This window comes from Melampsora larici-populina, assembly GCF_000204055.1.
Source record: "Melampsora larici-populina 98AG31 unplaced genomic scaffold MELLAscaffold_2, whole genome shotgun sequence".
NCBI classification, from domain to species: Eukaryota; Fungi; Basidiomycota; class Pucciniomycetes; order Pucciniales; family Melampsoraceae; genus Melampsora; species Melampsora laricis-populina.
In genome coordinates, this window is record NW_006768766.1 from 3,143,244 (window position 1) to 3,166,982 (window position 23,739).

Consider the following 23,739-nt stretch of genomic DNA (forward strand, 5'->3'; position numbering starts at 1 on the left):
CTATATTGTTTGACTTGAAACTTTTTCAAAAAAGATTGCGAAGCAGCGAATAGACTTGATAATTTCATTGAAATGTGGCGCAATAAAATATCATCGAGATACAATCATCAAGATACAATGAAAACATTAATCACCACTGGTATAATGAGAAAAGAGATCAGAACCAAAAAAAGAATACAACTGTCCATGGATTGACGCTATGATTAGAATTACAGGTATTGTTCTTGAAGGATTGAATTGAAATGAGTGTCTGTTAAAAAGATATAAAAGTGAGAAATTTAGGTATATATCATAGACACATGTGAAAAGTCTGTGTTTGTACAACAATTCACATTACTTTGAAAAAATGGAAAAATAAAAATGAAAGAAATGATCAATTTGTTTTCGCGCAAATGTTTGAAGAATAATTGAATTGGTGGATATAGAAATCATGGTGAGGATTGGAGGAAAAACTCGTTGGATTTGAAGATGCAAGGATGTTGAAACTTGAGAGAGTTCATAAAAGTACTTCATATGATTTAAAGATTTAGGATACTTTTTTAACGGAATCATAATCAAATCATCAGTATAGTGAAAATCAACACACATAATAATTCAAGGAATCCGCTTACAGTTCTTATCTTGAAGTCAAAGAATCACATACAAAATCTAGCCCATTGATCGAAATCAATCTCTCCAATCGTATCATTAAACTCTTGAATAAAGACCATCCCAACCCCAACAACGAGTCTATTTTCTTCATAAACAGGAAGTCTTTGATCCAAGAGGTTTTCAGACCTTCTAGCTTGATTTTCATTAGAACTAACAAGTTGTGTATAACCTGTCATTCCTACTCTCACGTTGGTTGATAATAATGGTGCTGTCATTGATGTTGGACGTGGGTTTGTTGTGAATTGTGATCTGGTTTGTCTTTTGAGAGTTTTTCGATTGACTAATTTTTGAAGTGGAGTTGAACTGATAATCTTTCTGATCGTGCTGGGTTGTCTTGAAATATTAGAAGTAAACCTATTGGAAAAGCAACCCGCCGTTTTGGAAGAATAAGTCTGTCCAGTTAGAAAATTATTATATAAAAGAACTTTGGAATATGAAAAAAGGATTGATGAGTTTGTACTTACATTGTAGTTTGTGGTCTAATATTTTTTGCAAAGTTTGTTTCGGAAACTCCTAATAAACCCATGACTTTGATTTGAGGAATTATTCTTTATAGAAAAGATTTGTTTGATTTCAAATAAAATGGTGTTGATCAGAGCAAAAGATTCAAAAGCGTGTTTCTGGGGTCTGTGTTTCTGAGTTGATCAAATGAATTGGTTGATTGATTGGCAAATCCGGGGTAAAATGAAGTATGGGGAAAATTAGATATCTGAAGGATAAAAGGCTGATAAGGAGGTTTTTATATATGCCCAAATTGGTCATGTTTAGTTTTCTTTTGATAAAGGTTTTCTCATGGATGTTGATGTTGATCACCTGACATTGTTGACGCGTTCGCTGAAGCACTAACTAACAACCGAGATGACGAGTTAATCAACTTCAAATGAATCAATCCAGTTCAATTCAAGTCAACTGACTGTTTCTCAAAAAAAAAACAAGTAAGCTTTACTGCGAATGTTGTTAAGTGCTCTAGAACCTCTGTTATATTGGACCTCAACTTGATCACCTGAGTGATCTTTGACATTAAACGGTTCAACTTACCCCAGTAAATGAGGCAATCAACGCTGAGGGTGTGTGAGTGCGCGCGAATCTGACGAGGGAAAGTAAACGTTGATGTTGAGATCACATGACCTGACCTTGCGCACCAAGCAAGTGGTCATGGTCTCTCGGGTCTCCAGCAGGGTACCTACTACCTTGCGATCTAGCCTCCTGTTTTCCTTTTGCTGAATATATTAGCTTTCCTAATCATCACGTAAAGCTCACATGACCTCTTCGAGCAGCTTCCAGCATTTGTCAATATAATGAACTCAGCTGACCCCGTTCATCATTATTAATATCAAGATTAACTCATCAAAAGCTCAATCCTTTGCACAGGACCCAAAGCCGCTCACAACCGTGGAAGAGTTCACTTGATTATCACCAACAGTCCGACGGCAAAAGTCCAGATGATGAGGATGACAGAGGACATGATCACTTGCTTAAATTGCAAGGTCGGGGCTCAGATCTTAATATCAACTTCGTTATTTTTTTTCGCAAGATCAGCTCAGGTCTTGTGATCTCAATATCCATTTTTGCTTTCCACACTGTCAACCTCAGACTGTCAGTGTCCACCCACATCCAGACTCGTGTACTTACACGCCCTCAGAATTCATTGGCTGGGGTGGGTCGAATATATTGTCAACATGTGACTTACTGCTGGGATTTGATTCCCAACTCTGGATTTCCCGAGCACACATCTTCACCCAAGGAAGTCCGAATTTTGCCCATAATTCATCTTGAATAAATTCCAAAACGGTCAAGGTATATGCGTTTCTTGCCCAAGAAACCATATTTCAAAACTCAATCACACGCGGTGAGGTAGATCGCTTATGGGCTCGTATCCTTTATGAGGCGTCGACATCCTACTCACAAGGGAAACAGGCTTTGTTTGTTTGTTTCTTTTCTAAAAGCCCAATTTGTCATAGTTGTTTGTTATCAGATTCACAAGAATATAGGTGCAGTATAACTACATCTTCATTGATTTGGATAGGCTTTCGAGAGTGACTAAGTATTGAAGTTCTTTAAATTTTCTTGTCTCGGATCAAAGCTATAAGCAAATACAACAGAAAAGTAAAATGTAAGATCACCATTTCATGAAGATCATAGTGGAGAGGTAATCCTATATAAAACACAGCATACCTTCGATCTCGGCCACACTGTTGGCCATGACTTCTTTTTGGAACTTGGGATCTTCAAGTTGCTTGGTAACGTTGGCAACTACTGTCTTGACTAATTCAGCTTGTTCAGCTTCTCTAGCTTGAGTTTCAACACGAACCCATCCATCTAGGATAGATTTGATTTCATCTTTGACTGCCATCTTTTGTTTAAGCTTGTAAACTTCATGTTCTGTCATAGCGGTGTCCTGTCAAACCAAACGTCATTTTCCGTTAATATGAAGAATCAAAAGCTGATCATTGTGAAACTAAGTCTTCAACTTACACGTGAAATCTCAAATAAGGATTTGGTGACCGAGACTACGTCTTTGATTTCACTGACAGTAGAAATTCGGTCCTTGACAGCATTGGTATGCTCAGCTCTGGAAGCATTCAAGATGCTTTTGTATTTCTAAAGGTTGTAAATTTGAAAGATCAGACAAGAAAGGTAGATAATGAGCGTTTTTCCTTAAGTTTTGAGGAGCGATCTTGCCATCAGGTCCAGTAGACTGAAGTAAATGTAGGATCATACCTCAATAGTCGAATCAGCCCATTCTTTGTAAGGCCCTTTAACTACTGTTCCAAGGTAACCGATCATAACGAAAAAACTAGCCAAGATCACAGTTTCTTCATTCATCACGTATAATTCATTTGAGATAGCATAAGCACTTAAGCTAGTTCCTAATGTAACCCAACCAGTTTTGGTGATTGCGCTGTTTCCTGGAAGTGCATCTAAGAAAGAGTTTGCCTTTGCTTTTGGGTCGGCTGATTTCAATATAGTTTTCAAGAGTGTCGATAAAATAGGAGATTGATCAGCTCATCAGCTCATCGGTTTTTCTTCAAACTAAATCGTATCATATTACCCACCAGCAGAGGTAGAAGAGAATCTATGATGCAAAATCAAACAAATTGTGGAAAAAAAGTGTTCAGTTAGTCAATCAGTCTTATAGCTTTTCGATACGATAAGATGAGAAATCAGTTTAAATTGTAAAAGTTGTCTGGTATAATTCGACTTACCTAGTTGCCGATAAAAGACGAGGAGATTGAGATAAGATTGGAGATGATAAACTTGATGCCAAACGACGAGAAGTAGGTCTAAAGAGAGCCATTGTGATGGATTGAGTTGATAAACTTGAGATGGTGGTACTGGTCAAATTCAAATCGATGATCGGAATGCACCAGTGGGATCCCAGTCAGTCAGTATTACTCTCAAGTTCAATCAGACTTAACTAAATTCAACTTTAAAACTCTTAATTCCACTTTCAGACGGATCAACTCGGAGACAATTCAACCTAACCCATCTTGGTTTGAACTTTATCTGTGAAACCACTCACATCTTCTGTGACATCCAGGATCAGCTGTCACAGAGTCACACCGGTCTTCACCACACCACTCTCGCATACATTCACTTCTAATCTGCAACCAAAAACCTCAAACACATTCTCACAAATCTTACCAGAAAAAAGCCAGTAACTTTTAACTCGTTGCTTTGATCGAACTGAGCTTATTTACAAATTGCATGTACATGAAATATCTGCATTCTTTCCATCATAAGAAAACTAAAGGATCATTGAGATATACAAGATGTCACCTGAATTTCATACCTAAATCTTTACTGCGTCCTACTTATGGATTAGTTGGTAATCCTAAAGATAAGTCTGGTGCGGTCTGTTAGAATAGCTGATCAAAGAGACGTGGGTGACATATCACACAGCTACGAATGTATGTGTTGAGCGATTTCGGATCCAAATCAGGGAGGGTGAGAATGTCGGCCTTGAGAAAGCAAGATAAATGTTGAAGGAAAAATATTTCAAGACTGATTTACATAGCAGATATCCTACACAACTTTTCATTTAGATATCCTTCTTTAATATAAGAGACTTTCTCAATCGATTTTCGATTCTGATGATTAAATTGTTAAGAAAGATCAAAGCAGGGGTGTTGTTTGCTAACAAACATCGGATTATTGGTTATCTCAACAACTGCTTGTGCCAATTGTAAATCTAAAAACACACAGAAGGGTCATTGAGTCAAGAAACATTGGATCTGAGATGATTGAATTTCATGACGAATAGGTTTACCATAGTTTTCTCCAAAATTGCAAGTGTCCATTTCTCTGATGGTATTATCTGATTCAACCTTCCCAATGATTTCGAGAAAGGTGTCTGAGCCAATGAGAGAGTTCTGAGGTCGCAAGTGTTCGGAGATTCACACGAAGGTCAACGAATCGAAAGATTGAGATGGATGAAAGACATTATGCGGTTGAAGAAGTTAGCTTGTTGATCAATTATCACAAAAACGAACGCAGAAAGCTAACCGGTGCAACAATGACTGTAATCTGACCACCATCAGTCGATTCAATGACCGCTTCGGTTTGGAGCTGTGTGCGAGAGCAGAGTCAATAAACGTTGTCTTCATCTCAAACCATTAAATCTTGAATGATCTTTGAACTTACACTGATAAGTTTTCCTGAGATTCGAACCACTCTTCCTACTATTGTTTCCGAGGATACGGGTATGCGAAAACAAATTGAGTAGGTTGATTGGCTATAAAAGAGACTTTCCTGAGACTCAACTGTAATTAGGGAGCATCGAAGAGTTGATACGTGGAGTTGGGGCGTCCATCTTTCGAAAGGGCTTGATTGGGAGGGTGTGAGGGATGTGAAGAAAGGGAGTTCAAGTAAAGACTTCAAGTCGCGTTTGTGGATATAAAATACAGAGTCCAGACGCGGTATGTTAAATACATGTAGGGCGACGTCGAAGCCGCCCACTCTGCGAATGCTCCAAACGGCGGTCCGACGTCTGGAAACGGTCCTTCACGCCTCATAAGCTGACGTAGAGAGTGAATCTAAAGTTCTCAGCTGATATCTTGAGTGCAACGAGAATTCTGAATGGGTTGATGGTACAAAACATCAGGATCATCAGAAGCTGCTTCGAGATGTCGTCCATCAGCTAACTTAACCTTTGATCCTTATCCTCTGGAGCCTGCGGAGGGCATAGGCAGGCGATCATGCCCCGTACATAGAAACACATGGCTTGCAGTTACAGCATTTGACTCTTGCCACATCCAACTCCAAGTAGGGCTGATCGACAACCATCGTCGAAAGATCTCGACATAGTGGTTTGTCTCGATTGATATTTTCCTTCCGGAAGAGAGCGCATCATCTTTAAGCCCATCAAATTTGACTACACACCTCCTCGAGCTCTCTTCTTCTGCATTCATGAATCGTCTTTTGAAATTGCCCTATTCATTTTGCCTTCTTGCTCATCTGTATATGATAGTCGCTGGTAATTTTGGGTTTTTAGAATCAAAGGTCATCGACAGAAGATCATTAGGCTCTAGATTAGACCTGAACAAATTGCTAACTGATGAAGAAGTTGAGAAACACTTGGAGGGACTCTCATGTAGCAATAATCCTAGAAACAATTTGATTGACTTTGGAGGAAGCGAATATGGCCAGCGGGAAGCTGCGAATTCAGAGTGGATCTTTCCTGCGTCGCACGGTCAACCGGCTTTCAAGCCTTGTACCAGAAGCAAGGAGGCAAAAGATCATCACGTAGGGTACACTCAACCAGCTCCAATTTCCGGCTTGCAAGACAGTCAACATGGATATCCCATGGTACATGCGGGAAACCTGGGACTTGGGAAATTATATGCTCCAAACCGAAGTGACTTACATTTGGATGAGGGTCTTTACAAGGGTCCAGGATTGCTCCTGAAAAAAGCGGTTCCAACGACCAAACTACGTGATCAACCTGAAGCAAATGAATGGGCTGAGAAAATTCTTAAGAATTGTGGTCATCAAGCAAGCAACCCCTCAGTTCACAAAGATAAGATGTTGCGTCCTAATTTTGTTCAACCCACAGAATTGCCTTCAAATATTGGCAGCTCAAAAAGTGCATCAGCCTTTAAGGCATACCAAACTCCTGCTAAACCTCCGGAACATGCCAAAATCACCGATATCAGTGATGTCCTGAACTTCATGGATCAAGAAGTCCGACTCTCAGCAAGCCAGATAAAGCATGTTGAAAGTCTTGGAAGTCAGAAGCGTCGGAAAACTGAAGCCGGAAGATTCTCTGAGAGCATGTTCAACGGAAGCGCTGAACAAGACACAGAACCTGGATCATCTACTACGCAGGATGTGGAAATGGATAGCAGACTGGAGCAAAATGATTTAAAAAGAGGCCAGTCAATGAGCCCCTTGAGACGCCAAAAGCGTGGTCGGCCAAAGCGGCGCAAGTCATTATTTGAAGCCCAGATGCCACAAGGGGATCAAGGTGTGTTTGACTTTCAAAAAGAGTCAAGCTATATTTCCTCCATGAAGCTCATTCAACAGGGGAGGGGGACAAGGATGATGCACAACTCAGGCACGTTAGCTAGTTTGGAAAACCTTCAGCTGGCAAATTTACGAGACTCAAACTCACTTGAGCAGAACTCGAATATTTCACCTATTGAAGCTCAATTGAGATGGGCTTATGGTCAGCAGAGAGCCGATATAAAACGTCTAATCCATCTCATCCGTGGTTACTCTGATTGGATAGGTGATGGCAGTCACAAGAACTTTGAAGCAAAAGATATAGTGATTGAGATGAGTAAGCTTGGAAAAACCTGTTCCCGTGTTGTTCAATTCTTTAGATGATAGAACTAAGACTCTCTTGAATCCAGTGACATGTGGCTACGTTCACTCAGATGCGTTTGTGTTGCGATGCTACTTTGCAAGAGACAAAGGTTGGATTCCTACCTTGCGTGAGCTTAGCAAAAAAAAATATTTCCTGAGACTGAATATTCTTCCATTTGGTGATGGGCAAGTTTCTTGCCTTGTGAACATTCATGACATTGTCATATATATAATCTCACAAACCATCCACACTCTACTTACGTTACGCGTATTGTAGAGCGTGTTCGGGATGGCGGCCGCAGGCCAGGCCGTTTTGTGTGGTCCGGAAAATTTTCTTTCCCACGCAAAATCGGGCCTATTCCGCAAGCCCGCTGGGTGGGTGGGTGGCATTTGAAAGATTATGTATAAACAAATGAAATGTGAACTGAAGAAGATCCGAGTTCTATGTCTTCGATAGTTGAGTCGATGAGCGAGAGTGCGTGAGGATGGAAATTTTCCAAACTCATCGCGAGGGAAACTTTTCCTTCTCAAAGTTCCCTCTTGCTCTACGCATGTATGTTTATAGCCCGACTCAACTAGCCTCTCAGTCATGGAACTCGTCGACATGTCGTGCCTTTGATGTCGTCACCAATCCATTTGGTGATGGGCAAGTTTCTTGCCTTGTGAACATTCATGACATTGTCATATATATAATCTCACAAACCATCCACACTCTACTTACGTTACGCGTATTGTAGAGCGTGTTCGGGATGGCGGCCGCAGGCCAGGCCGTTTTGCGTGGTCCGGAAAATTTTCTTTCCCACGCAAAATCGGGCCTATTTGTTTACAAGCCATGATCTTGGGGTTTCTCAGGTGTCCTCGCCGACTTCCCAATTTGCCGGGACCCCGGCGGGGCTCGTCACGGCGAGGATACCCCAAAACCCGCAGGGGCGTGGCAAAAAAAGATGTCCTCCTGCTCAGCTTCATTATCGTTTCTTAAGACACTTGGGTTACGTGTCGTCGATCTTACGTACATCCATCTGTACATCCTTTGCGTCAATGAATATAGGGTTTTCGTGTGTACAATGGAAACTTTAGTTTGTGTTGCGTTCAGTTATGTCGGTTGTACTCAAACTTTATTACTTCCTGTATGCTCTTCTGAACTATGTCTCACCTGCTATGTGGCGTTTTTATTTTCGGGTTGATGTATTCCGCCGATCTATTGCCCATAGCAGGTCTTTCGCCTCCCTCTTTTCGTCTTCGCTATACTCTTTCAGGTAAACATCCACGGCGTCTGACTTCCAACGTCCTTGCTCCATTATCTTGTCTTTCTCCCAGCCGAGGTTCCATTTCAATGAAGCTCCTCCTACTCGGAAGGAGTGACCGGACCAAGACCCAATGTTCACTCCGCCTTTCCCCCAGCGCTCTTCGAGGTACTCAATGAACATCTTCTTCGATAGGGGTTTCCTTTGTTTCCCTACCTCGTAACCGAATAAGGCGTCTTCTTGTTCGAAGGAAGGGTTACGTTCTAGGAGGCGTTTGAGTGCTGCCACCGGGTCAAGGATTGATCTTTGCGATGGGATTCTTATTGACTGAGACTGCCCTGGTTTCGCTGTTTTTGCTTTCCACAGGGTCAGTATAGCAACCTTCTTTTCTCCCTTCCCTTCGAAGGTCAGGTCCTTCCTCGCTAACATTCCTTCTTTTCGTGACGTTCTAGTAAGTTCCCCTAGTCTCATCATGCCCCAGAAGGCCACCAGGGCCGTTGTCGCAATAGCCTCTTCGATTTCTGATTTACCGGCGATATCGCAGATCAGGCCAATGAGTTCTCTTACTTGGATTGGCACCTTTTCGTTCTTGGTCTTCTGGTTCTTGTCCTCGCTTGACTCCAGTACGGTCTGTTCCTCAGCTCTTTCGCATGCCCGTATCAGAGCCTTCACCATTCTTTGGTTCAGATCCGGGGGGGTTAACTTGGTCGCCATCGGCCATGCGACTAAACCCGCTAGGTATTTTTCGATCGTTTTGGCCTTCACCGTCCTCCTTGCTGATGAATCCTTCTCGGCGATAGATTCCCCTGCCCACACGATGAATCCGTAGACGTCGTTGGCTTGCACTGGTATGGCCGAATCCCAATCCTTGCCTTCACTCTCGATGTACTCCTTGAATTTCGCGACAGCACTCGAGTAACCTTGTTTGGTCGTGTCTGCCCATGCTCCACTAACCATATGTCTGGCGATCTGTTTCGTCTTGTCGTCAGCTATTTCGTCTTCAATCCTAGCGAAACTGGGGTGTTTGGGCGGCATGGCAGGGAATGGCTCAGGGGAAGCGTCTTCTGTTCGACAAAAGGGGATTGGAGTTCTGGGGTGTCAGCAGGTGTCTGTTCCTGCTGTTAGCATAGTAAGGATTGGTCGATTGGTCAGTTACCTTTATGTTGCTACTCGCGAATCCTCTTCGTTTCTCACTCACCAAGTTGTCTGTTGATACAGAAAGTGGGACTGTTGACAGTTCTATGAAATCTTTCAGGTCGTCAGGTATGTCGATATTTACTCTGTCGGAGTCGTATTTCCTGATTCTTATACCTCTTGACAGTTCGTCTGCTCCGTTGTTCAGGGAGGTCACTCTCTTTTCTTCCAGGTCACAGTCCAGTTCCACTAATCTACGTTGTATCTTCCTCCACTCGCGGTTCACCGCGACGTGTCTCGACTTGAGGTTTCGGACTACCCCTTCGGTGGTGGTGTTGTCCGTGAGGAACAGGAATCGTTTACCTCATACGTCAAACAACTTCACCACCATTTCCAGACCCAGTCTCACTGCAATGGTCTCTGCCCATGCTATATCTCTTTTCACGCCTAAAGCGTCGGTATTGATCCAGCCTTCTTTCAGTTTCCATTGGGTCCATTTGTTACCCACAATTATGCCGATTCCATGGCTCGTCGCTGCGTCTCCGACCCAATCGACGTCGATGGAGTCTTTCCTAGGAATCAGTCGATGGTTCTTAAATTCGTGCAACACTCGCTTCCACTCTCCTAAGTCTTCTAGGACGTTCGACGGCATCGTTCTTGGTGCTCTCTTCACTGTCCACGTTGCCAACCAGTGATCTAGTCCTGTGTTGAAGCATCTCATCTGCGGTAGTATGTTTGTCACGTGTGAAAACCGTCCTCTTAATTTCTCTATTTCTTTAAAGGTGTGTGGTCTTGTTCTATTTATGGCTTCGTCCACTTGAGCTTTCCTTTCCATGAGCTTCTTTTCGGGTAGTCTTACTGACTTCTCCTTCCCGTTCCAAATAAAGCCAATGTATTTTTGTTCAGTTGCGAATTCAGAATATTTTCCTTCGTTGGTCTTAACGCCTAAGAGGGCACTTTGCAATACCACGTCCTTCATCGTGGTCTCGTTACCCTTTCCGACTCTCTTTATGAATAGATTGTCGTCTACCCAGCGGAAGACTTCGTCGAAACCGAAGAATGCCTTCATTATGTCCTTCCACGCGTTGGCAGGGCCTCTGAAACTCCCGCATCCGGCAACCCCCCCGAACGACACTCTTGTGTCCAGGATTATTAGGTTGCTGTTTGTCCTTAGCATTAGGAATCTCCACTGATTAGGGTGCGTAGGGATTTGGCGGTAAGCCTTTTCCCAATCGAATATGCCCAGGACTAATTCACCCTCTGTGTTTGCGAAGAACATTGCGACCCTTGCGAAGTCGTCCCAGGTGGTCTTGAACTTGTTCTTGTCGACGTAAGAGTTCACTGACGGTAAGTCGTCTTTGTACTTAGGATAGGATAAATCATTAATTATCCGTTTTGATCCGTCTCCGTTAGTCACCACTCCCATCGGGCTCGATCTGAAGAATCCCAACTTCTTCAATACCTCCTCCTCTGTGAAAGGTCCACGCATCCGGCCGGCGGTTAGTTCCTTTTGTATCTTTTCTATCATCATGGCGTTCGATTCTCTGGACTGGTCGTGGTTTGCTGGGGAGTAGAACCTCATGCCTTCCAGCATATGGTCTGGTATGCCTTGGTCAAATCCTGTTCTAAACCCTTCCATAATACTCCGATGTTTTTCTATTAGATCTAGTTGAGTTAACATTTCCTCCCATTTATCTAAATTCATTTCACAGCTTACCGAGGTCGGCCACTCCCTGTTGGGTATCAATGCTGTCGGCGGAGGTCCCGCATTTCCTGTGGTATTGGCTACTGCGCGTTACGTGAGGAATTAACATCTGTAACATCTGCCCTCTTTACCTGTCTGTAACGAAGGACTCACACATCATTTCTTTCGGTGCTAGGGGCTTCTCATTACCCTCAGAGGTATTCTCCACCTCTGCTTGATTCGCGGTTTGCTCAGGCAGGTTCGCTAGCTCCACAGTTTGAATTCTGTAAGGGCTCTTACGCGGGTCTGGTAAGATGCTGTTGTGCGTAATTTCACTGATTATCAAAGTATGGCAATTGCAGGTTTAGTAAGTATCACGGTCTCATACAACGATGTCTTATTGATCCCATTCTAGGGGGGGGGGCATCTAATATTCAAGTATTCTTGGGATTCCAAACTGTCTATACATGACATTCTCCCGTAACACTATCTCCTCGGCCCGACGCGGATTATATGCAATCTGTCAACTCTGGCGATAACGCCTTCCCCCAGCTTCAGGCAGGGATTTTTGTCTTCGGACTCTGAAGAATGTGTATGGGTTGGGGGCGTGATTGGAATGGATTAGGAGGTTTGTACTGGAATGTCCCATATTAAATGGATTGTTGCTTACCAGTTCTGTTTATTGCCCCCGCTTTGCCTGTTGACAATTGCTAACGCTCCTCCTTGGTTGTTTCCACCCGGTTTGCTCACCACAGTAAGCTGATTTTGGGGTTCAGACGCGTGGGTCGAGCTACCATGGGTATAACTGGGAGTGTAGGCGCTGCCGTAGGTACCCGTTCCGTATGGAGACGGTTGGTGGGTCCCGAAACCGTAGCCGTTAGGCGGCATTCCGTACGAAGGGAAGTTGGCTCCGTAGAAACCTCCACCTTGCTGGAAGTTGTTGTTGTTCTGACTTCGGTGGGGCTGCTGATTGCTATGGTAAGCGTTATGATTGTTGTTGTCTCTCCAGTTGTTGTTGTCCTTATACCAGGGCATTCTTTTGGCATTATTGTTGTTATTAATGTTGTTCTCATTTCGCTGACTATGATTGTTCTTGTTCTTATTGTTACGTCTAGATCCTGAGCTCTTCCAATGATTGTTGTCGTTGAACAATCCCGGTAGGTCTCTCTTAAATGAGTTTCTGTCGCGGGATGAGGTCTGCTCTGGCTCTCCGGATGATGAGGCGTAGGGGTTCTCTTGGTAGGCACGTTCACCTAGTGCTTCTGCTTTGTCTTTTGCAGCGCGTAAGATGTCGTTGTGTAAAATTCCGGCATTGCTCATCTGACGTTTCTTGTCCCAACCTAATCTGTTCTGCATCACTAATTTCCGCACTTTGATGCAGTAACGTAGAGCTATCATCCAGCAGGATGTGGTGCGCCTTATGTCGACAACGATTGCTTTGTGTTTCCGAAACATTTCCGCCGACTTCTTCATGTGATAAAATTCCTTGACGTATCGGATGAAGAGATCCATGCAATCCATCTATTCACCGCAAGTTAAAAGCAATTCATCTCTCGGGGTTAAACCTGAATATGTGGGGATGTCGTCGCCTTCTTGGAGCTCTTTAACTGACTTCAATTTCTTTAGTCCTGCCTTCTCCACATCCCTCTCGATCCAGTCTGCGTTAAACACCGTCAGAGGAACAAAAGCCGTGAGATTTGTCATTCGTTGATGAAAACTGTTTGAGAGCTTTAACAGATTGTTGTTGGATAATTCTTGGTCATCCACAAAGACTATCTCTTTCTCTGGATCTGATAAGTCTTCCTCTTCAGTTCCAGACAAAGATTTGGCCGGGAGTTCCTTCCTTTTCTTCGATTTGATTGTAGGCAGAGCTTCTCTAGCCGTAGGTGTGGAGGACCTAGGAGTTGTTGTCACTGCTTGGCTTCGGCGTGCGCGGTCTTCTGGTCTCGAGGATATACCGGAAGTTTCTTTGAGATTACGCTTGTCTCGGTTTGTTTGGTCGGGTTCATCCCCGGTGAATTCCTCTGCTGGATCTTCGTCTTGTATTAAGGACTCTGTCCTCGGGCGTTGGTCAAGGTGACGGTTTTGCTCGGTATTTCGATTGAGTCGTCTACCTCTAGGTTCTTCCGGTTCGAACGGGACATAGCCGTAAGTCATTCTGAACGCTTCTAGCATTGTTCGACCGAGGTTTAGATCTTCTCTGTTGAAGGTGTGTATGATAGTCCTCCACCAGTTCATGCGGCTCTCTGTTGTTGCATCTGGTTAATATCAGAGAGACCGGTATAAACATTACGTTAGTTTAAAGTCATGGTTAGGCTTTCTAGCGCGGAAGTAGACTAGGATGAGCCAGGTTTCCTGGATTGAGGTAAGTCGCTCATTTATGCGTATGGTCTCTGCCACGTCTACTTAGAGGTAGGAGTTACTGTCTGGTCTAGATGGGATGGGCTGTTCAACATTGTCTTTGACTCCGTACACATACGGTGTACGCAAGCCCTTGGATGGCCACCTCTACATCTTCGGATGGGCATCACTACATCCTAAGTTATCATGGATTGTGTGCTCTTTGTGCACCGGTAAGTAGATGCTCGCGGCATCGTTTCATTGCACTTCCACTGACGGACCCCTCTACATCTTCGTATCACACTTCAGCTGACGGGCACATCTATGTCGCTAGTTGTGATTGGCGGGCACATCTACGCCTATTATCTTTTTAACCAGGCGGACGGGTCACCGTCTTCAGTCTACAAATTGACTGACGCTCTGCGTTATGTGACACTACTCGAATGGTGGAGCTTCTGGATACTCACTACCTCGAGGGATTAGGAGTTCTTGGGTAGGACGGAGGGGTTGGATAAGGGGTTGGGACTAGGAAGTGGATATGGGGAGTGGGGGTTTGGACAGTGGGATTGTTCATGTGAGTAGTCTATGATCTTACCTTGATCAAGATCTCTCCTCGCGTTGATTACCACCTCGCTCTGTACCCCATCCTCTGTTGGATCACTCCTCGGCAATCTCTCGACTCCGTCAGGTAAGAACCTCTTTTGGGATGTTCTCGCTGATATAGCGCTTGCATCGGAAACGTTGTCCTCCTCGTCATCTAGTGGGTCATTGAAGTCGTTTCTTGGGTCGTCTTCATCAGGGTCTTCTTCTTCCACGTGAGTATAGTCCACATGTTCTTGATCATTCGTTCCTGTCTCCTCACAATTTTGAGACCTGTTTCTGGTACTCGGACCAGACTCCCCCTTCCTTAGGGCGATTTCCGCCAGTCTCCTCGATTGGGCGAGTTCTTCAGCTAGGGTTACCATTTCGTTGCGTAGTGATTATGATTCGTGTTAGGTGTTTGATCAGTACTTCTGTGTTAATTTGAAAGATTATGTATAAACAAATGAAATGTGAACTGAAGAAGATCCAAGTTCTATGTCTTCGATAGTTGAGTCGATGAGTGAGAGTGTGTGAGGATGGAAATTTTCCAAACTCATCGCGAGGGAAACTTTTCCTTCTCAAAGTTCCCTCTTGCTATACGCATGTATGTTTATAGCCCGACTCAACTAGCCTCTCAGTCATGGAACTCGTCGACATGTCGTGCCTTTGATGTTGTCACCAATCAAAGCCGCTGAGATACATTTTTTTTCAATATAGCGTGGCATGACTACTATAAGAGTTCGCTCTACTTGATTGGGAGCTATGATTCCCAGAAGGATAGGCAGCTACCTTTGAAGCAGGCATTAGCTTGCAAGAATATAAAAGATACATATGATAGGCTCGGATGGGTGAGACAGGTGGCTTCAGTTTATCAAAGTGAGTGCATATCATACCTACATTAATCTTCAACCTGTAACTAATCACAAGCTGGATTCACATAGTTCCACCGTCAAGACAAAAACTATGTGAAAGCTTGATGTGGGGTGGATATTTTATTCCTCGAAAACGTTATTCACGCTGGAAGGGTAAATACTCACCGGATAGATTGTCCTTGATTTGGTCCAAGGAGCAGGGTCCAATAGGACCCTGGAATGCGCCTACTGAGGCGTCTGACGTAAAACCCGACATTACGCTGGTCGCAATTTTTTTTTTTGGCAAAACCCGACATCTTTGGTCAGATACCTCCAAGCAACGGGCCCGGAGAAAAGCCTTGATACCCGGGTAGAAGCCTCAAAACCCAGGTAAAAGCCCCGGTCTCCGCAAAAAAGCTCCGGTCATTTGACAAAAACCACACTACTGTGGGTTCAAACCCCATAAATGTCACAAAAGGACCAATTTCCCGACATTTCTGGTCAGATACATATGCGCGGTAAACCTCCCAAAACCCAAAACCCGACATTTTTGGACAGATACATCTGAGCTCAAACAGGCCAAAACCTGACATTTTTGGTCAGACGCCTTAGTAGGGGCATTCCAGGGTCCTGGTCCAATGTCAGATATCGGACCATGTGATCAATCATCTCTCCATCAGTTTATGGATGCTATGGCAGCGATGACTGAGAATACTTGGTCAGCCAGTGAACGAATTCGAAGTGATATCAATTTTATTTACAAAAACAGGAAGGGTGAAAGTGAAGAAAACTCATTATGGGATCACCTTCCTGATCTCCAAGAATCAAGGGATCACCTGACATGGGGTAAGTTTAACTTCACCAGCTTTCCAAAGTATCTCGATCCTTGCCATTGTTGATAGATTTGTGTTACATCTTCTCATCCGAAGATCAACAGGACTATGTAGCAAGCCGGTTACTTGAAGCTTGCAGGGGTCGTCAAATTTTATAGATCAAGCTAAATCATGGGGATTCAAAGAGTTCCAGGCCAGAGGTTTGTGGGCCTTGGTTCAACAGCTACAGAACCTACAGAGACAGCAGCAGATGGCAATGGATCAGATGTATGAGGCCTTCAATTTCATGCTTGCTATTGATCAAGGGTCCACAGGCGCAACCATAGAAGTTAACAAAGGTGATTACAAATGTCTGATCTTTTTTTAAGCTACTCAGATTAACAAATTGGTTCTTGACCTCTTCTACCTGATGTATAGACATCCATGCAAGACAATTTTCAAATAAGATTCATATGTTGAAGTATCTAGCTGAAGATATAATTGACTCACGGTTTGGAACTGTAGGAATCCTCAAGGAGATGGAGGAAGGCCATTTTGACCTACTGAGCCAAGTAGACAGGGAGAAACTTATCTCCACCCTACAACAAAAGTTTTGCATGTTATGATTGAATCAGAGTCTGAGACCCCAATTTTTTGGCAGAATGACTGGCTGATCATTGCATAGCATTGATTTGGGGATAGAATGGAAAATTTTATGCTTGCTTATCCAGCTAGAACCCATCTGCTTTTGAAGAACCATGTATTACATAAACTTAAATTTGAACCCCCCTCTGAAACCTTGAAACATGGATTATAATCATAATTTCAATGGTTATGCAGGGTAAGGGGACATCAAATGTAACATACCCCACATTTGTGTCACCAGAGATCACTGACCTACAGGTGCACCCACAGGGTATGCTGGCAGTTGGGAATTCATCCAACTCCAACAAAATCTCTCTTCATATAGGCTACTCAAAGTGAGTATTGAAAAGTCTTGAAGCTTGTCCTGATAACCCAAATGACAAATCTAGAGGTGAGTCTCAAATCACCTCTTGTCCTAACTACCTGACTAACCTAAAGGATTATAGTCAAGATAAAAAGATAGAATAAGAATTCAACATGTATGGTCTCAGCACTGAGTCTATTGTTGACATGTCATCAGATGAAAAGGTCACATATTCAATCAGTATGAAAGAAATAAGAAGAAATGAGTAAGAATAGAGAGATGATACTATGGAAGAGAAATGTGGGGTAACTCACTCTTTTCCTATACCGTGAATGAACGGATGAGGAAAAGAGAGAGTGTACACAGGACCCTGGAATGCGCCTATGGATGTATCTGACAAAAATCAGGACCTTTTGTTGGTGATGTTTTTGGGCACTAAACTTCACTTCACTGACACCTACAGGAGTTTAAACGATGCGCCAGAAGCAGGCCTTTCAGCTACACTAACTTTCAACCCCGTAGCTCCAATACTTCCTGAGATATCTCAATGTAACAGCCCAAAAAGGCCCATATTTGGAAGGTCCTAATCGGACCTTGGAGGCCAATTTTTTTTGTACCTTTGTGATTTCCGTTGAACTGAGCAACACTACAGGTCTACGACCAGACTCATTGGATAGCCCTGTCCCATGCGCATCTTTTGAGGTGTCTGGGACCGCAAGGCAGGTAGTGGGGTGTAGAGTAGCACCCAAAAACCAAAAATTGGGTTTTGTCAGATACATCCATAGGCGCATTCCAGGGTCCTGTGTACACACGTCCCAGGAGTGGTGCAATTTGAATTGAAGATAATTAGGGTTTGAGATTTAGTTTAGTATAAAAGTTGTATTAAGACTTGTGGCTTATTTACTATTCATTTCCAGTAACATGTCACAACATCTGGAACCTCTGTCACAAGAGAAGGTCATGCTCAACAAGTATGTACATGTACAAGTGCATCCGGATGAGATATGACACATTAGTTGGGGGTGGTGGAGCAAATGTGTTGTATCTTTTCTGCATGCACTTGTACATACTTTTTGGGGCTTTTGTTTTGCCAGTGAAAAGAAAAGTATGTTTGGGTCCAGAACTATGTAGCTCTGAGGCAACGCAGCCACAGTTACTATACTAGTATAGTAACGGCAATACCCGGTAAAGTATCGAACCCACGATACTGCTTCCAAGATACTTAAGTAAAGTACCGCCAATCCGATACCGTTACCCGATACGGTATCGAATTTCAAGATACTATGGCAGACCAAGTCAAGTAAAGTACCGCCAATACTAGAACGATACCGTTACTGTATTGGGTATCAACAATTTAGTCGATACTGTCATGATACCAATACTGATACCGGTATCAGTGCACAAATCACATAACAAAAAAGTATCGTTTCAGTTGAGTGGGGATGAAAAGAACAAACAAAGTAAAAAAAGTCGTGTATTTAAATATAGAAAGGAAAAAACCACCAGTGTGTTGAGAGAAGAGATGAAAAATACAAAGACAAAGAAATCAAAATCAAAAATTGGTACTCTTTTAATTTTGTTTAACCCCTCCTCTTACGATTTACTTTGTCCAATTCCATACTTTCTGTCATACATTTTTGACAATCTAAAAACTCATCACCTGCTATGACAACACCATCCTTTGACCACATTCGAGATCCTACCGAGCGCTCCACAGTTGAAGGTTTCAAAGCTCCTCGATCACGGCAACAGACATCTGCAGCAGCTGAGAAAGTCCTCTCAACTGCACATGATGCCCCACAGACCGCTAGATAATCTCTGGCCAGAGACAACAGCACTGGGTATCTCGCTTCATTCACCTAGTAAAAAGATTTTGTAAATAATTAAAGTTGTGGTCACAGAATGAAAGGAAATAAATGTGAAGTTATATTTACCTTCCACCATTCTAACGCAAGATGTGGGTCCTTTTCAACTGCGGTGGAAGGTTCATCAACACGCTCGAGGTAGTTGCAAAGTTCATTCTCAGAGCGGGTCTGCACTTTCTTTCGATGTGCTCAAAATCCATCATCGTCCTCGTCCTTGTTGTTTGAATCAGTCTCACCAGCCAAATTGTTTTTACCAGTATCTAATTTGGTTTTTCGAGTCTCAAAGGCAGTCTGTAACAATGATTGAGCAGTCTTGTGTTCATCAGAGTTATCCCCAAATGCAAATTGAAAATAATCGGTTCGCCAGCTGGGGTGAAGGATGGTGGCAAGAATCAAGACATCTGACTTGAGTGCTTCAGCTAGGTATGATTTAACCCGAACATGCATCGCGTGGTAAATCGGGAAAAGAGGGTCGGCTCGGGAAGTACATGAATCAATCTTATTTTGAAGCGATTTGATAAGTTTGACGTATTGAGGAATAACTAGAGATCCAGTTGGAGCATCGGCCTCAAAGACCTTTGTCAATGTTTGATATTCCTGAATAAAAGCAAAGGCCAAGCACAATAAATCAGTATTCTATTCTGATACTTAGAATAGATACAGAGACAAGAACGTGTATGGAAATCAAGCATATGGAAAGGAAACAATGCTTACACGAAGGACCTTGATCAATCTACCCACTTGTTTCCATTGTTCAGGCGAGATGTAAGCTTTGTTGAATATACCACGAGGTTGATCTTGATTTGGATCGCTAGGTCCAAGCTCGGTGTTTTGACGTTTGCTGCTCTTGCCTTTGGTGATCTCCTTCTGATTGTCTTTAAGCATTCTGTCAATGACCTGAAGCAGAAGTGAAAGTGAGCTAATTTGGAGAAGTAGAAGGAGAGAAGCCGAAATACAGACCTCTTGGGCATTAAACAACCTTTCCCAACATTGAAGCTTGATGTTCCATTGAATTCCGTAACCAGGAATTGGTCGAGGGAAAGATAAGTCCATACTTTTGCAGGTTGCATCGAAGACTTGCAACATTTGCGATGATCCTCCTATCTTCTTAGCAATTTCATCAAGCTGAGAAAGAATTCATTAGAAATGTTGTAAAGGACAGATGTGAATAAAGGGAATATACATACCACAAGTGTCAAAAGATATACTGAATTGGCCTTGGTACAATCGGTTGCAGGCTGAGCGGGAGGAGCTTCAAATGGACCATCAATGACATTATACCATTGATCACCAACTTCTTTTCCCGGTGGATTATCAACCTTGTTCTCATTGTCGTCTTCTATCTCGTTGACTCCTGTATCTTGATTTTTGTTGATAATTGCTTCTTGTTGCTCTTTGTCTTCTTCGGGAATACTCGCACCTGTACATGTACATATGTACCCTATACCATAGGGCCATACAGACGTCAGTATGACCCAATGTCATTCGACATCTCCTGCCAAGATGAAACAACATCCTGAGAAGCTTCTTGGGGGGTAGAAAATTTGGCTAAGTCCAATTTTCTCCCTAAGGAGACGATGACCAGCTGCGCATAGTCAAAAACACACCACACCTGTGTTGTAACATCACACCCTCTCACAAAAAACCCGCACCCGGACAGCGCAAAACCACACCACGCTTCAAATCAAACTTGTACACTACGCACCAGTCCCACCAGCCTACCAGAACTCCACCGCCTGTACACACAAACCCCACCAGCCTACCAGAGCTCCACCACCCCTACACACAAACCCCACCAGCCCACCAGGACTCCACCACCCCACACAGACTAGCACACCTAGCCTTCAAGGTCCACCACCCTTACCCCTTCACTATGTCTTCCCACCACCTCGGTACCGTCCCCACCAGTATGGCCAAAACCTACTCTATCACTAGTTACACCGCTCCACGATGTAAAATCACAACTGTTAGAGCCAAAAACAACCACCTCACGATCCCTGCCCCCTTCCAAAGACTACCACCTGATATGATGTACACACATTGTAAACATCATACCCATCTAACTCACTCTCATTACCCACATTCCAACTCGATTCCACCGCATCAATTCAAATACGTTATTTAAAATTCAATGTACAGATCTTCTTCTCACTAAGTCACAAAACTTGGCCATCTGAGATGAACCGATTTTTCGATCTTCACAAGTTATCGACACCTCCACAACACAACAATTCAATTTTGATAAATGAATCTCTTCATTAACAACTACCAAACGCTGCTGCTGACAGTCTAAGCATACAAATACGGAAAAAAAAAACACAACAACATCCCTGTGGTACACCACACATCTAAACGGACAGAATCCCGATTTCAATGGTATCATTTGAAAGAGATCGAACAAAAATGAACTTAGTAAACAAACGATACACTACAGAGTTCCGCCAAAAAGTTGAATCACTGTTATCTCTCCAACATGATGCATTGTGTAGTCTGGAGATCGATATCTGAATTATGGGACTTCTCTACGAATTAAGAGGCTTCATACAATGGGTGGATCGAGTTGTGTAAATTTCTAAAACGCAAGTGTCTGTGGCTCGGTTTAAGAAGGACAGATACAGAGGTCATGAGCTCAATTCAACCTGGCAAAGGCTTTGGATTGCGTGTAATGTATATTACAAATGAGTCCTAACAAACACCATGTTTCTAAGTGTTAAATTTGTAAGTGCACCATGAGGATATTGTGTCGTAGACATCAAAGGCGACTTCGAAGCAGCTGGTTCTTCTTCAAAGCCATCCAGCGTGTCTTTTGAGTACGCTTGAAATGAACAAGAGGAGAAGTGGAATTACGAGTCAGTGAGTAGTAAAAGAATCAATGATGATGAAGCGCGCACATTTATGGAGGGCTCCATATTGGACCAGAACCTCTCCAACACCTCACCATCAACATGTTTTTGTAGCCGTTCGATCATGTTCATAACTGGCTTGTTCCTGATGTATGGGCGAATCGAGGCCTCGAGGTGCATTGGTTGACTCTTAGCAAGGGAATGGTTGGAGTTCATCTTGATGGTGGATGGACGGGTTGAGCCGAATTGAATCAAAGTTTGAAATAATTGGGGTTGAGCTGGGTGTTGATTGGTATAGACAGGGTGAAATTGTAAAAATTTGATACGTGTGGACATTCTATGATCAAGTGACTGTCAGTACATACATATCTCACAAGTCTAACCCCAACCCTACCACGCTAGTGTACACCCGTAAAAAACCACCATGTCAATCGACATGGTTTCCCATCCAAGACCCAACTCTATCTTGGTACCAAACTCTTTTCATCATCGTACTGAAATCCCGTCATCTTCGCACCAACAAGGTTATCCAACAGCACCACCACTCAATGGTACCTCCCAAGTCCAAAAAGAAGAAGTTGCCTCCTGCCAGCACCCGCGCAGGCCCTATCACCCGTGGTATTCAGCAAAGGCAGGGCAGGAAGACTCATACTAAATCTCAAGCAGGCATGTCCATTCAATACATGCATGCTTGATGACATTAATTGACACTTGCTCTTTCTTACACCCTTAGACGATGAAGTAGCATCCGAAGACTCTTCTGCGTACAAAGGTAAGGCAAACTCTGTGGTTGAATGTGTGGGACTTACCTGACATTGAGATTCAGAGTCAGATCAATCCGACAAAGACGATTCTCAGTCTGAAACCAAATCAGACTCTAATGAAGGTATAGTTTGCACCATCATTACACCAAGCGCCCTGATTTATCTTGATTGACTTAGCAATACCTACCACTTACCCAGGCCAGACTATCAAGAATAAAACAACCAAGAAGAAGCAAAAGCGCACCAAGACCCAGAAAACCACCAACCTGCCGGCCCACAATGATGACATTTTCCCCCCCAAGCTCACCACTATCGCGCTCGATGAGAACGGCCTGGAACTCCCCAAAACCCCCGCTGCTAAACCCACGCTCTACAACTATAAGGAACTTGCCGATCAGTGGAGTACTGAAGAACTTGATCACTACCTAGCCTGCACCAAAGCTGTATGCAACAGTCAAATACCACCTGATATCCTGAATGAAGCCCGGGCACTTGAGGACGAATTGGCCACCAGGTTGAAGGTTTTAAGCCTTGCAGGCGGCGTCTCATATGAAACACTTAAATATGGAGTGTTGAGTCATCCGCCCAATCAATCTCATGATCAGTCCTGACTGTCCTGACTGATGTTGGCTGACCTTTTCAGTCATCGCACGGTGCAAGACGACAACCAAAATCCCTACCAAGTCTTTCGCAAGTTTAGCTTGGCCGCCACCGTCGACAACATCAGTAAGCACAATGTTTGCTCGCATGGGGTTGATTTTGTTATCCCTCCGCTGACCCGGCTCAAAAAATGAATGTTTTAGTGCCACAGGCGGCGCAAAAACATTCCAACGAAACTGCTGACTCTGATGATGAACAAACTGAGTCAAATGACAAACCAGCTGAGTCGAGTGAAGATCCGCTTCTACGTACCTACAACAACAAAGTATGTGCAGTATGGAAACAAATCAAGGGAACACCCGACGAAAAGGTGTTTGGAAAAGAGCTCTTCAATCGTATAGCACTTGTCATTTCTAACAATGCCACCGACCTCCATTTTCATGAACATTTATCCATTGAAGAAGAGGAGCACCTCCCCACCTTTCATTGTCTAGTTAACATAAAGAAGGTCAAAGATGAGCTCTCTTTGAGTCGTCATCCCAGTCAAAGTTCCAGGTACCAAGAAAAAGGGGTTTGCCAAATAGAGTTAATACATTCCTCCGTGCGTCCGTGG

At 43.4% G+C, this 23,739-nt stretch overlaps 7 protein-coding genes across 7 annotated transcripts; 2 read left to right on the plus strand and 5 right to left on the minus strand.

The window, feature by feature from the left end:
* Positions 1-31: 31 nt before the first annotated feature.
* Positions 32-1,297, minus strand: MELLADRAFT_70701 (uncharacterized protein; the record flags this gene model as incomplete). Its single annotated transcript, XM_007404537.1, has 3 exons — positions 32-534; positions 612-1,005; positions 1,116-1,297. 2 exons carry the CDS (start codon positions 1,175-1,177, stop codon positions 636-638), a joined length of 432 nt encoding a protein of 143 aa, XP_007404599.1.
* A 1,509-nt stretch (positions 1,298-2,806) lies between these two features.
* MELLADRAFT_32663 (uncharacterized protein) lies at positions 2,807-3,603 on the minus strand (the record flags this gene model as incomplete). The annotated part of the gene is made up of 3 exons (XM_007404536.1): positions 2,807-3,049; positions 3,127-3,252; positions 3,373-3,603. Coding segments are annotated over 3 exons (600 nt in total), but the record flags the coding sequence as incomplete, so codon positions are not given.
* Positions 3,604-4,470: 867 nt separating this feature from the next.
* On the minus strand, positions 4,471-5,547 carry MELLADRAFT_70702 (uncharacterized protein; the record flags this gene model as incomplete). The annotated part of the gene is made up of 5 exons (XM_007404535.1): positions 4,471-4,843; positions 4,922-5,024; positions 5,158-5,220; positions 5,296-5,333; positions 5,416-5,547. The coding sequence occupies 5 exons, from the start codon at positions 5,462-5,464 to the stop codon at positions 4,758-4,760; spliced, it is 339 nt and encodes a 112-aa protein (XP_007404597.1).
* Positions 5,548-6,060: 513 nt separating this feature from the next.
* MELLADRAFT_59284 (uncharacterized protein) lies at positions 6,061-7,479 on the plus strand (the record flags this gene model as incomplete). Its single annotated transcript, XM_007404399.1, has 1 exon — positions 6,061-7,479. The coding sequence occupies one exon, from the start codon at positions 6,061-6,063 to the stop codon at positions 7,477-7,479; it is 1,419 nt and encodes a 472-aa protein (XP_007404461.1).
* Positions 7,480-12,186: 4,707 nt separating this feature from the next.
* MELLADRAFT_89317 (uncharacterized protein) lies at positions 12,187-13,695 on the minus strand (the record flags this gene model as incomplete). The annotated part of the gene is made up of 2 exons (XM_007404534.1): positions 12,187-12,956; positions 13,050-13,695. 2 exons carry the CDS (start codon positions 13,693-13,695, stop codon positions 12,187-12,189), a joined length of 1,416 nt encoding a protein of 471 aa, XP_007404596.1.
* Positions 13,696-14,339: 644 nt separating this feature from the next.
* MELLADRAFT_59286 (uncharacterized protein) lies at positions 14,340-14,825 on the minus strand (the record flags this gene model as incomplete). Its single annotated transcript, XM_007404533.1, has 1 exon — positions 14,340-14,825. One exon carries the CDS (start codon positions 14,823-14,825, stop codon positions 14,340-14,342), a length of 486 nt encoding a protein of 161 aa, XP_007404595.1.
* Positions 14,826-15,985: 1,160 nt separating this feature from the next.
* MELLADRAFT_102024 (uncharacterized protein) lies at positions 15,986-16,731 on the plus strand (the record flags this gene model as incomplete). Its single annotated transcript, XM_007404400.1, has 3 exons — positions 15,986-16,139; positions 16,285-16,464; positions 16,544-16,731. 3 exons carry the CDS (start codon positions 15,986-15,988, stop codon positions 16,729-16,731), a joined length of 522 nt encoding a protein of 173 aa, XP_007404462.1.
* Between the last annotated feature and the right edge of the window lie 7,008 nt (positions 16,732-23,739).